Source organism: Somniosus microcephalus, chromosome 3 (genome assembly GCF_052327205.1).
Source record: "Somniosus microcephalus isolate GS21.2 chromosome 3, FLI_Smic_1.0, whole genome shotgun sequence".
Lineage (NCBI taxonomy): Eukaryota > Metazoa > Chordata > Chondrichthyes > Squaliformes > Somniosidae > Somniosus > Somniosus microcephalus.
In genome coordinates, this window is record NC_140989.1 from 33264576 (window position 1) to 33278790 (window position 14215).

The 14215-nt window shown below is 42.6% G+C and overlaps 1 protein-coding gene across 7 annotated transcripts in view; it reads right to left on the reverse strand.

The window, feature by feature from the left end:
- The window catches only part of sdccag8 (SHH signaling and ciliogenesis regulator sdccag8), a 414689-nt gene that overhangs the window by 45559 nt on the left and 354915 nt on the right, over nucleotides 1-14215 (reverse strand). Inside the window, exon 17 of one of the 7 annotated variants that reach the window (XM_085979871.1) lies at nucleotides 954-2360. The exons of the other annotated variants lie outside the window; for them this stretch is intronic. Within the exon in view, the coding sequence (XP_085835997.1) occupies nucleotides 2306-2360 (55 nt within the window). The 3' untranslated portion in view covers nucleotides 954-2305. Of the gene's footprint in view, nucleotides 1-953; nucleotides 2361-14215 lie in introns of those variants that run through there. 7 annotated transcript variants of the gene reach the window in all.

Here is a 14215-nt window from a genome sequence, read left to right on the forward strand (position 1 = left end):
GTCTAATTCTGTTAGATTCAGGAGATGGTTCTGTGATAGTGGATTGGCGGTTAGGATCAGGTCAGCCATGATTTTATTAAATGGCGGAGCAGGCTCGGGGGGCCGATTGGCCTACTCCTGCTCCTATTTCTTATGTTCTTATAAACAAACAATTACAAGCTATGCTTTTTGCAGAGGGAGCTAATAATTTATAACCTTTCACCATTTTATTTCTGTAGGGAGGGAAATACCTGCTCTTGTGTTCATCAGTGCTCTGGTCCAAACTTTCCTCTGCCTCTCCTCCAATCTCCCTGCCCAATAATAAACTATAGATGCAGGCCATTTCTCAATTTCAATTGTTCTTCTATTTTCGGGTCCCCGCCCCGCTCCAATTGCTGGCTGAAAGAGCAGACCAGCTACCTCGTCTCACACCTATACCAATGTCCCACTCCACAGGCCACTAAAATACGTCAGAGAATGGCCTCGGGTAATTCCCCCTTCACTGTGAAGCTCTCAGAGGCATGGGTAAAATTGGGAACTCAATGTGGGGAACCACAGATGCAAACCCATATTGCATTATCTCCATAGCGCATTGGTACCCTGACTTTCTGTGCCAATATGCCATTGCATGTCAGACCTTTTTAAAAAAAAAATTCCTGTACAACAGAAAACTCTTGATGTAAACTATTTTGTAATGTGGCTCAGTCCATTGGATTCAGCTCTCCCTATATTCACAGCAGTGGTCTCCATAAAAGATTCATTTTGTAAACATTTAAAAACGTTTCTCTATTTTGCTTTAGAGTTGCCTTGAGGGTAGTGAATTGGGCAAGTAAACTATGTAAGTGTACATTGATTTCCAACCTTAAACTGCATTAAAAATTATATCCATAGAATCATAGAAATTTACAGCACAGGAGGAGGTCATTCGGCCCATCTTGTCCGCGCCGGCCGACAAAGAGCTATCCAGCCTAATCCCACTTTCCAGCACTTGGTCCGTAGCCCTGTAGGTTACGGCACTTCAAGTGCACATCCAAGTACTTTTTAAATGTGGCGAGGGCTTCTGTCTCTACCACCCTTTCAGGCATATTCATTCCATAATTCCTATGGTGGATTTTCATAGTTAGTTTTTAATAGTTGACATTTCTCTTACAGATGGAGGCTTAGTGAGGGAGAGATTGAGGGGAATGAGTGATAGAATATGACATTTTCCAGATCCCGAGACTGACCCGGTGGACTGTAATGGTCCTTTCCGTCCCTCTACATTCCTATGTGCTGTATGAGCTTCCTCAACAATAAGTATAACCACATTTTCCTGGCTCAGATATTTTTTTTAAAAATCCTTCTTGTTGCTGTTACTAGATTATAATAGATGACTTACTTACCTAAACACTGAATTCTGACCTGCATCTGCTGAAAATGCTGTTTTTTGCTGCGTTTCATGCTGTTCTAAAAGTCTCTACTGAACCAGATGGAGCGCTTTATTTTTATCCGAGATTTCCACAGCATTCATAATCAGGTTCATCAAGTCCAGCTTGTATTGATTTTTATAAAAATAAATTCCTCTGAGTAGTTCCTTGCACGTCACCATCAAACATCTCTGCACATTGAACATAACGGCTAAAGTCAAAAACCTCAGCCCCTCATTTAATATCAGTGCACGATGGCTAAACATGTTTGTCCAAAATCCCTTCCTCTGCTATTTTAACGGAGGCAGTGAACCATTTATTCTAAAGCGGGTTAACACCTTTGCTGAAATTGAAGAGAGGAACTGGAGATGAAAGTGTTAAGGCTTTGTACACTGGTCGCTCCAGTGCAATCCCAGGTCCCTCAACGCTGAAGTAATTTCTATCACTACAACATAAAAGAGTACAGCCGTGCGGCTGCATACAAACAGATAACGTCGGAAATATACGGCAACTCCATCAGCATCTGAAAAGACAGAAGGCGCTACCCTGAAACGTTACCTTCTCTTTTCAGATGCTGGCGACCCGGTTGTGTATTGTCAGCATTTTCTGTTTTAGCTCAGCTTTCCAGTATTTGCAGTTTTTCTCTTTGTATCTGTGCTGCTATATATGCCATAAACAATGAGACATATTTTACCCATACATTTTTGCAAGTTATTTCCTGCCTCGTTTGGAAGTCCCCGTGGCACTCCATTCCCTGATCAGTGAATGCTGGGACGTGGGGGTAGAGGGGGGCCAGGGAAAACTCACAGGCCTCTCCCACTGTGACTATTCCAGCTACCAGAAGTTGTGTGGGAGCAGCCCAAGTAGACTCGGTCCCTTTGCCTTCTCCCTGCTTGCAGGGAATCACCTGGCCTCTGAAGTCACAGCGCAGCTGAGATCAGGAACTCACTGTGCAGGGAAATCACAGCTAGAAACCTGTGTGTAAACATAGAAAAAAAATTAGAAAAATAGGAGCAGGAGTAGGCCATTCGGCCCTTTGAGCCTGCTCCGCCATTCAATATGATCATGGCTGATCCTCTATCTCAATACCATATTCCTGCTCCCTCCCCATACCCCTTGATGCCTTTTGTGTCTAGAAATCTATCTCCATCTTAAATATATTCAGTGACTTGGCCTCCACAGCCTTCTGTGGTAGAGAATTCCACAGGTTCACCACCCTCTGAGTGAAGAAATTTCTCCTCATCTCAGTCCTAAATATCCTACCCTGTATCTGGAGACTGTGACCCCTTGTTGTAGACCCCCCCCCCAAAGCCAGGGGAGACATCCTCCCTGCATCCAGTCTGTCTAGCCCTGTCAGAATTTTATACGTTTCAATGAGATCCCCTCTCATTCTTCTAAACTCTAGTGAATACAGGCCTAGTCGACCCAATCTCTCCTCATACGACAGTCCTGCCATCCCAGGAATCAGTCTGGTGAACCTTCGCTGCACTCCCTCTATGGCAAGGAGACCAAAACTGCACACACTACTCCAGGTGCTATCACTCCATGGCACAGTAAGCTGGTAAATCAGCACCATAATAAACCGGGTACAATATCTACTATTTTATTGTTGAATGCATATGCTAACAACCAATGTTCCCTTTAACAGGCTGCGCAGCCCATTCAAAATACCGCGCATGCGTGGTTTTTCTATTTAAAAGCCGGCTGCACGGGAGCCCTGGAGTGCTAAAGGGAGCACTGCTAACCACCCTTTTTCCTGAAGATGATATAGGCAGAAAATACAACATGTCAGACTATAACCACCTGCATTCTGTAAAACCCTGAAAATGTGAACTTTTGAAGGAAGCCTTTTGTTTCTTTGATATTTAGTTCTGTATGCAGAAAGTACTTACTAATCTGGAGCAGAACACAAAATTGGGTTAATTGGAATCGGCAGGACCATTTTTTCTGGAAATGACGTTTTATACAGTTATGTAACATGGTCGTTAAATATTGACATTAATTAAACTGCTCCCTAAGAACACCATCTATTTATTTGCTTTACATTTCCTTCCACTTTCCATCCTTCTCTTCTGAAGGCTGTGACTGATGCTGGGCTGGAGCGCCACAGGTGCTGGTAACCTGTCTGTGCGGCCATTCTTCATGTGTGAGTGTCAGCAGCCTGTTGAACTGTAGGGGGGTCGACACAGCCGAGACCCATCCTGTTCTCAACCGGTGTCCAGCTGAGTTGGTTGGACTGAGATCAGGAGTAGGATCCTTGGCCAAATTCTGCCTTCCCTAGCTGAGGCCAAATGTAAGGGCTCCCCGGCTAAAATGGGCAAACTCGGTTCATACCAGGGATTGTACCTGGGATCGTCCAGCCTGTTTGGCTCAACGCCACACTAGGTGGTGCATTTAGCTACTGAATGATCAGGGGAGAAACATTCTGTTTTAACGGCAGTCTGCTAAGGGTTAACGCCAAAAGAATGTGAAAAGATTCTCAATAAAAATAAAACCTCCTTCTACAAAATTTTATATGGAGGGAATTAGCTTTACAAAATATCTGGATACAAAGGTTGGAAAAAAGTTTTCTTAAAACATTACAAATAGCCTGGTCTGTTTAAAAAAAAGTTATTTTATCTAATTCAGACAAACTTTTTAAGTATTGTTTCACAAATACGCTGCTTTGTGTTTAATTTGAAAGAAAATAACCCACAGTTCTACTTGTGTGATGTAGGCAGACACATTCACCATAAATACTTCCAGAACCTGGGTAAAATGTTGCCTTGATCAGAAATGCTTAACTGTTTGGGCCGTACACCCAAACACACACAAGCATCCAAACATGTACACGGCAAACTGTTAACAACAGTCTAACTGGCGCGGCATTATTCTGCCCGCTATAAACGGCTGTCCTTTAACACTACCTTCTACCAATGTGGAGTCGCGGGGATTTGGGGAGGCGAGAGTTGGGAGGAGTTGGAGAACCGCGAGGAAACCAAACTGCCTAGTCGAGGGAGGGCGAGGAAGTGTTCAGAATTGAGAGGATCAGCAGGGGACGACTGGGGATGTGTGTGTGTGTGGGCGGACGGGTGGGTGAGTGAGGTGGGGAAGAGTTGAAAACGAGGGAGAATTATTGATGTTTGTACAGAAAAGCAATGCACGTGTTTTTTTTAATTTATTCATTCACGGGACGTGGGCGTTGCCGGCAAGGCCGGCATTTATCGCCCATTCCTAATTGCCCTAGAGAAGGTGGTAATGAGCCGCCTTATACAACTGAGTGGCTTGCTAGGCCATTTCAGAGGACAATTAGGAGTCAACCACATTGCTGTGGGTCTGGAGTCACATATAGGCCAGACCGGGTAAGGACGGCAGATTTCCTTCCCTAAAGGACATTAGTGAACCAGATGGGTTTTTACGACAATCCGGTAGTTTCATGGTCACCATTACTGATACTAGCTTTTTATTCCAGATTTATTTATTAACTGAATTTAAATTCCCCAGCTGCCAGATAGACACGTCCAGTTTAAAGCAACTTCTAATACACTGGGTTTTGAGCAGACGCGGTTTGACCTGTTTCTATCTTTATCTAGACAAACTGCGTCTGCTGTAAATGGAGCAGGAAAGCCACGATAAAAGGGGGGGTTGCGGGAAACATAGCTTGTCATGTTCTTCAATTATGATATTTTGCAATCATAATAGAAAACCAAAAAGGTTTTACCAATAACAAAGACTAGTACATAAAGACTTCCACATATCATTAAATTAATGGGAGAGGTACAAAGCTACTGTAGATCTCTTTATATTTGTGGGCTTGTAATTTCATGGGAGAAAAATTTAAATCCCCATGAATACGTCAGCATTACATAACTACACTAAAATCTAGTGCAAATATCACAAAAGTATAATGGAGTCCAAAGAAATGGAAATATTTTACCACACCACCATAATAACTTGAGCATTAAAGCTCTTCAACAATAATGTGCGTGGGGACTTCAGGTTAGGTCACTGAATCTAGCTAGGCACTAACTGTGACTACAAATATATTCAATATTCTTTGCACACAAAAATACGCTCTTACTGCAACGTTTCTGCTCAGCAGCTTTTGGGCAAGCAGACAAAAGTTTGGAGACTAATTTCTTGAACATTTTAAAGTTCCCCTGTAGCTTTCTTTTAGGTAAAAAAAAACAAAACCAGATGAAGCAGTACCCGCCTCGGGCTGGTTGCCTCTCCAGCAGCGGTAAGGCTGTTATAGCTATGAATGCCATTTGTTCCATTACACAACCTCCTGAAGCCTTTTGCGGAGAGCTAAAACAACTGCCTGCACCAAATCGACACATGGCTCTCCATTCTGACTCTTTGCTAATCCAGACGCTCTGACCATCTTTCTTTAAGTTGCCATATGGTTGGCAGAAGCCTGTAGATTTAGCAGCACATCTGCTTGCAGATTACTTTTTTCCTTAAAGGTCCACAGCTTTTTTTTTGTTGAAATGTGTGAACAATGAAGATGAGAGCGTGTTACTGAAAATATTTTGACAGAAAAATACTGAGGAAATCTCACCGCAAGAGTACAAATTAAAAGAAGAAATTCTTTTACAAAGTACATTAAAAAAAATGATAATATAAATGCAAGAGACTGAGTAGTTCTGTTCAATTTCATTGCACAATAATATTCTGGTTCACAACTTGCCAAAGATAAAATGGCATGGGGATAAATTGTGCTATGTAAGTAAGTTTGTACAACAACAACTTGTATTTATATAGCACCTTTAACGTAGTAAAACGTCCCAAGGCGCTGCACAGGAGTATTTTAAGACAACAAATTTGACACCGAGCCACATAAGGATAAATTAGGGCAGGTGACCAAAAGCTTGGTCAAAGAGGTAAGTTTTAAGGAGCAGCTTAAAGGAGGAAAGAGAGGTAGAGAGGTTTAGTGAGGGAATTCCAGAGCTTAGGGCCTAGGCAACAGAAGGCATGGCCACCAAAGATTGAGCAATTATAATCAGGGATGCTCAAGAGGGCAGAATTAGAGTTGAGAGTGGAATTAGTGACGGCACACAGCGACTGGCTTCCGTTTTGAAAAAAATTAATTAAATTTTGTAGGAGGAATTTTACCTCATGCACAATATGCTTCACACACATTTACAGCCTAGAAATGACTGTTTGCAATTTTAAAGTACAGCTGCTCAGTGCGCTTGCCCGGCATTCCTCTGTATTCTCTTTCAATGGAGGTATTAAAGATTTAACACTTATGTTAACATAGCTATCAACATGTTAAGCATTGTACAATAACCAGTACTTTCTAGATTTAAAATTCTATTCAGCAGAATCTTGGCAAAACCACATCTCTGCAAATTGTAAAATTTTGTGGGGGAAAAATTCTAACTTTGCATTCATTTTAAATACTTTGGAATTTTCCCATTTGCAGGTTAAAAATCAGATGGAAGAAAAACATTGAACATGTTATGTTTACATTTGAGCTCTACTCAGAATAATTCAAATGAAGGGATGTTAATGCCGCTGATACTTTTCATATGAAGTAGTTGTGATTTAAAAATAAACCTCAGTACATGCACGCCCACAAAAAAAAATCTGGAATGCTGACGGAACTTTTTAATAAGTGCACCCAATTAACTACTTGAGGACTGCAGTAAGACTTCATATCAAATTTGGAAGAGTTCAATGTTTTAAATGCTTTTTCAGAAAATACTACGGTATTATTAGAAATATGTGGCTGTGTTCATTGTTGCAACCTACAACTGGAGACCATTATCAATGTACACAAATAAGTTTCTGTAGTAATTACTATATAATCAGAGATATATACATTTAACCCCACCCCCCACCGCCATTCTGCAAGTCATTTTCCTCCCAAAGTCAGTAGTGCACCCACGCTCTGAGTTAGAGGGCTGTCAGTTCAAGCCCCACTCCAGAAGTCGAACCCATAACCTAGGTTGCCAATGGTGACCCCGAGCTTCCGGTCGCCTGTCATTTCAATTCCCCGTTCCATTCCCACTCAGACCTCACCGTCTGCGGCCTCTTACATTGTTCCACGGAAGCTCACCGTAAACTCGAGAAACAGCACCTCATCTTCCGATTAGGCACTTTACAGCCTTCCGGACTCAATATCGAGTTCAACAATTTCAGATCATAACCTCGGCCCCTATTATATTTTTATATTTTTTATCCACACTTTTGGTTTGTGACTTTTCCTTGTTTTCTCTCTCTCTCCCACAAGGCAGCTGTCTCTCACTCTGCCAGCGCATTTCACACTTCATCTAGAGCCATTGTCTGTTTCTTTACCTGTCCTATTACCATCTCGTCTCACCTTGAATATCTCTTAATGTCTCTTCTTTCATCCCCTCCCCCATTTCCCAGCCCCCAAACTGCCTTTTGTTTCATTTCCTGCCTTTTCTCTCAGTTCTGTAGAAGGGTTTCGACCCAAAACGTTGACTTTATTTCTCTCTCCACGGATGTTGCCTGGCCTGCTGAGTTTTTCCAGCATTTTCTGTTATTCTTGCCAATGCTAGTGTTGTATTGAGGGAGTGTTGCATTGTCTAAGGTGTTGTTCCTCGATATAACATTAAACAGAGACCCTTTCTGATTGTTTTGGTCGTTTAAGTAGATGTTAAGCATTCTATGGCACTATTGAAAGTAGAGCATTCTTCCCTCAATCAAACACGGTTTAAGTAGTTATCTCATTGCTGTTTGTGCAATCTGTGTGCACAACTATACAAGGTGCTACACTTGTGCCTTCACAACACTGCGCCCAAAAATAGTTCTATGTAAATGCAAGTCTTTTTTTTCGTCATAGGTCCCAGCTATGATGCAGCCCATTCCCTGTTTAGGCAAATGACCCATTTCCATGCCTCTGCTGTAGCAGTGTGCGAGAGAGCTGAGGATGGACTCGCCCTCATTTATCCCTTTCCCTTGTTTCAGCTCGGTCATCTCCCCCTCCACAGGGTACCGAGAGAAACCATGCCACCACTCGATGCACAACTCCAACAATGGCTGGAACGCAGATTTGTGAAAATTACTGCGACCCTCCAGCACTCTGGAAAGTTGAACATTAATATCAAATCTGACACCCTAATCGAAACCAGTTTAAACAGAGCCCTTTCCAGTCAGCTTTGGCTTATTTCCCTCTGTACTTCCTGTCCCCATTGACTTCACAGGGATTAAGTGTCGCTGATATAAAAACCTAGCGCTTGTGGAACAATTAAGTTGTAAAATAATCAGAAATAAATCAGAGTTAAGATTTTGTTGAAATTAGAAAAAGATGTATTTCCTCCTCTGTTCAGTTATTATTTTTTTTCCTCTTTTAGGCATACAACCACGGGTTATTTTTGTAAATTTATACTCAACTTTTTCATTCCTTGCACATTTCTTATCTTCTTTTTCTTGCTGAACAAAACAGGCTGAGAGTACAAATGCTTTCACTTGAACTTCAGCATCTGCCTGGAGTCTTATTGATGGGTGGCGGGGAGGGTGGAGGGGGGGGAAAGAGAACCAACGGGGAAGATTACAGCTGGCTGAGGGGTTGGGGAGTCACACGTGGAGATGTATTTTGGGGGGGGGGGGGTGCGGGGAAAGTGATTAAAATAATAGTAGCAGTTGGTCAAAGAAGACATTATGTAAAGCCAATATAAATAAATGTCCGCATAGGATAGTACTATAAATAATTTGCAAAAATGAAATGTGCAGAAATAAAAACATAAAATGCTGAAAAGGCACAGCAGGTCCATCAGCATCCATCACGAGAAATAAAACAGGTTGTGTAGGAATGGCAGGAGACTCCGCATCTCTGTTTTACTTTGTGTGCTGCAATAATAGGATGCACATAATATATATCAGATACTGATGTATGGTTCTTATGGCACCAGATCTGCTCTGGTTCTTATGTGATTTTAAGGCTTCGATTTTGATTGATTAAAAAACTAAATGTTGCAAATGTTTTTAGCATTTAAACACAGATCTACACAACCCGGGGGGCGGAGGGAACACAAGATGCAGCTAAAAAATACTAACCATCAAAGAGCCATTCTCTGAAATATAAGCTATCCCAACTAATTGTAAGTCTGATCAGAGCAAGCTTGCATGTATGAATTTTTACTCCATTCAGTTCCTCGTATATCCTTTAGCCTCATGTCAAGCATACTGCTATGTACAAGGACTGGGTTCAGTGTTGAGTGTGAACTGGCATCTCTACAGGATTCCCAAGAGGAATACAGACAAGAGGCCCCCCCCCCTCTCCCTCCCCAGCAGTAGCTCAGTGGGGAAACTGCTGACTGACGGTGGTACTGAGTCATACAAAACCTAGGGTTTGATCCCTGGGCTCTGCTGAATTAGCTTATCACAGCTGGTCCTTGATGAGAGCTGAGCAAGTGTGAATTCCAATTCCCGATCCCTATCCAGGGATCGCTGCTGGAAAGTGCGCATGTGTGAATAGTAACTGAGAACAAGACTGGGCTTGACTGACTTACAGTCAAATACCCTGGCAACCAATGTTCCCTCTAATTTTCTTTTAGGAGGGCGGTCCCTTTAAATTTGCTGCGCAGCCACGGTATTGTTTCCAGTGGCAGCAGCTGCTGAACGGCCTGCGTGCAACCTCTCGATTGATGCGCGGTCACGCAACTTAGGGGAACATTGCTGGCAACACTGAGGGACTCTGGAACCCCCTCCCCCCCAGGCCTGAGATTCGTCAGCCAGACCTTCCAGCTCCTTTGGTTGGGGGAGGTGGGGCGCCCCAGATGTGCCTCTGGCCCACCAAAGTCATTTAAATTTACAGGACTCCATGAACTTTGGCGGTGTCAGGAGAAGAGGTTAAAGGCGGGGACATCTCAGCAATCACCGGGATGCGTTGCCCGCAGTTTAAGTACCCCAATATGAGTTACCACTTTCAGTAGAAAAAGGGAAAAGAGCTGAGGGGAAAAAAAACAGGAACACGCACCATCATCTGACATACCAGATATCCAAAGTTTGAAATTACAGAACTACTGTTGTATTGCATTCCTGTGCAGTGAGATCCCTCCCTGCAGTGCTGATTTGCCTGGCAAAGTTGAAATCTATGTTGAAACCTGTTGCTTCCAATTGCTGTGAACTTCACACTAAGTCCATTTTACTGAGGCACTCCTGGTCCCACTTCACTTTCACCAGCTGGGCTATGCTTTCCACAGTCAGTGAGGCTCTGGTTCTACCTGAAACTCAGAGCACTCCTTGGCATTGCATGGTGCAGGATGTACAGGAGAAAGAAGTGAGTGGGATGTAAAATAGTCCCACTAAGTTCTATACCCTCCGGCAACTCCGCATGCTTGACTTCTGCGCTGCACCTGCTCGTACTTCATCAACCTCCACTTACTGCTTCATCACCTGTACTCTTGGTCTTACCCTGTGCTTCTTCTTCAACCTTCCGAGTGTGTGCATCGGTGCGGGTGTCTAATTAAAGTGTGCGTGAGTACATAAGGAACTTATCCATTTGAGTACTGTATCATTATTACATGCACAGTGTGTACAGCCACAGTGATGTAATGTACACATCACTGAATATATGATGAATATGATGTGTTCTGGACCGATGGACATTATGAGACATTCTGGACATTTTTACATGCAATAGCACCTTCTGGTGGCGGTTATTGTGTTAACAGTTTGTATGCTGGAAAGGTCATCTGACCTTTCTTCCTGTGTGAGGTCATTTGACCTTTGTTCCTTTCTTCCTGTGAGAGGTCATTTGACCTTCCTACCTTTCTTCCTGTGAGAGGTCATTTGACCTTCCTACCTTTCTTCCTGTTGACCCCAGGAAGCAGTTTTGCCAGGAAGAACCTGACTTGAGTAATGGAGAATTTGCTATGAGAGGTTCCATTTACAATCCAGTGTAATCTGACTTCATATGTTAGGCCAAGCGCAATATCTGTGAGTATCTTTGGTTCTTAGCATAATAGCAATGCTGTCAGAGTAATATTTTGATAATACTATGTTTATAAAAGGTTAATATTTAATAGTTACAGCAGTTAGTTCAAATGTTAGTTAGTTATACAATTAGTCTATTCTACTGTTGTAAATATGTTTATATCTTATGTAATATCAAATGTATAGTACTCAGTTTATGTACAAAACATACTTTGTCTTTGTTTACAATTTCACAAATTTGTTCAAGTAAAAGCTTCAAAACAGCAAACGGCTTCAGAAGAATTATTTTGAATGAGTGTTTAACTTGCTGGATAGCTAGATAGGAGCACGTCTAGCGCGGCCAGTACATGATGCATTGTAATTGGTCCCTACAATATCTACAGGCAAAATGCTTTCCAGAGTCTCTCTCCCAAATAAATCTATCATTTTGTCCTTTTACGCAATCCGTTTTTGTGCGTGTACTGTCCGCCACCTGTTCCACTCTGTGCATTGACCTATAGGTCAGTGTTGCCTTTAAACATAAAAGAAGTGGGGTTTGAGACAGGATGATCTAGCCCATGGAAATTCCTATCTGCAGTACATTCTCTTTCCCACTATGGCATGTATAATGTAATGGAAGTCTACTCCATGGACTGATCACTCTTTATGTGAAGGCGGACTTCCTCAAATCGGTCCGTAAATTTACCTGATTGTACAATAATAGTGTTACCTTACCAGTGTGGGGTTTTTTATTTTTTTATTTTTAAGTTGTGCAAGATTTTCTGGACCTTCTGCCAAGACCTCAGAAACATAGAAGATAGGAGCAGGATTGGCCATTCGGCCCCTCGAGCCTGCTCTGTCATTCAATGCGATCATGGCTGATCATCCAAATTCAGTACCCTGTCCCTGCTTTCGCCCCATATCCCTTGATCCCTTTAGCCTTAAGAAATATATCCAACTCCTTCTTAAATATATTGAATGAATTGGCCTCCACTGCCTTCTGTGGTAGAGAATTCCACAGGTTCACCACTCTCTGGGTGAAGAAATTCCTCCTCATTTCTGTCCTAAATGGCTTACCCCTTATCCTTAGACTGTGACCCCTGGTTCTGGACTCCCCGACCATCGGGAAGATCCTTCCTGCATCTAGTCTGTCCAGTCCTGTCAGAATTTTATAAGTTTCAATGAGATCCCCTCTCATTCTTCTAAACTCCGCCTGCTGCACCTGCATGCTTACTTTCAGCGACTGGTGTACAAGGACGCCCGGGTCTCGTTGCACTTCCCCTTCTCCCAATCTATTGCCAATCAGATAATAATCTGCCTTCCTGTTTTTGCCACCAAAGTGGATAACCTCGCATTTATCCACGTTATATTGCATCTGCCATGCTTCTGCCCAATCACCCAACCTGTCCAAATCATCCTGGAGTTTCTCAGCATCCTCCTCACAGCACACACGCCCACCCAGCTTTGTGTCGTCTGCAAACTTGGAGATATTACATCTAGTTCCCTCATCCAGATCATTAATATATATTGTGAATAGCTGGGGTCCAAGGACCGATCCCTGCGGTACCCCACTAGTCACTGCCTGCCACTTGGCCAAAGACCCGTTTATTCCAACTCTTTGCTTTCTGTCTGCCAACCAGTTCTCTATCCAAGTCAATGCCTTGCCCCCAATCCCATGTGCCTTAACTTTACACGCTAATCTCTTATGCGGGACCTTATCGAAAGCCTTTTGAAAGTCCAAATGCGCCACATCCACTGGCTCCCCCTTATCTATTTTACCAGTTACATCCTCAAAAAATTCCAGTAGATTAGTCAAGCACGATTTACCTTTTGTAAATCCATGTTGACTTTGTCTGATGATGTCACTGTTTTCCAAGTGCTCTGCTATTACATCTTTTATAATGGACTCTAGCATTTTCCCCACTACCGATGTCAGGCATACCGGTCTACAATTCCCCGTTTTCTCTCTACCACCTTTTTTGAATAGTGGGGTAACATTAGCTACCCTCCAATCCATGGGTACTGTTCCAGATTCCATCGAATGTTGGAAGATGACCAGCAATGCATCTACTATTTCTAGGGCCACTTCCTTAAGTACCCTAGGATGCAGAATATCAGGCCCTGGGGATTTATCGGCCTTCAATCCCGTCAATTTCCCTAACACCATTTCCCTACAAATACTGATTTCTTTCAGTTCATCCCTTTCATCAGACCCTATGTTCCCCGACATCTCTGGGAGGTTATTTGCGTCCTCCTTTGTGAAGACAGAACCAAAATATGTATTTAATTGGTCTGCCATTTCTTTGTTTCCCATTATAAATTCCCCTGATTCTGACTGCAAGGGACCTACGCTTGACTTCACCAATCTTTTTCTCTTCACATATCTATAAAAGCTTTTACAGTCAGTTTTTATGTTCCCTACAAGCTTACTCTCATATTCTATTTTCCCCTTAATCTCTTTGTCCTCCTTTGTTGAATCCTAAACTGCTCCCAATCCTCAGGTTTACTGCTTTTTCTGGCCAATTTATATGTCCTCTCCTTGGATCTTATGCTATCCCTAATTTCCCTTGTTAGCCACGGTTGAGTCACCTTTTTTGTTTTATTTTTATGCCAAACTGGGATGAACAAATTCTGTAGTTCATCCATGCGGTCTTTGAATGTTTGCCATTGCCTATCCACCATCAACCCTTTGAGTGACATTCCCCAATCATTCCTACCCAACTCGCGCCTCATAGCATCGTAGTTTCCTTTATTTAAATTGAGGACCCTAGTCTCTGAGTCAACTACTTCACTCTCCATCTTAATGAAGAATTCGATCATATTATGATCGCTCCGACCCAAGGGGCCTCGTACAACAAGATTGCTAATTAATCCTTTCTCATTACATAATACCCAGTCTAAGATGGCCTGATCTCTGGTTGGTTCCTCAACATATTGGTCCAGGAAACCATCCCGTAAACACT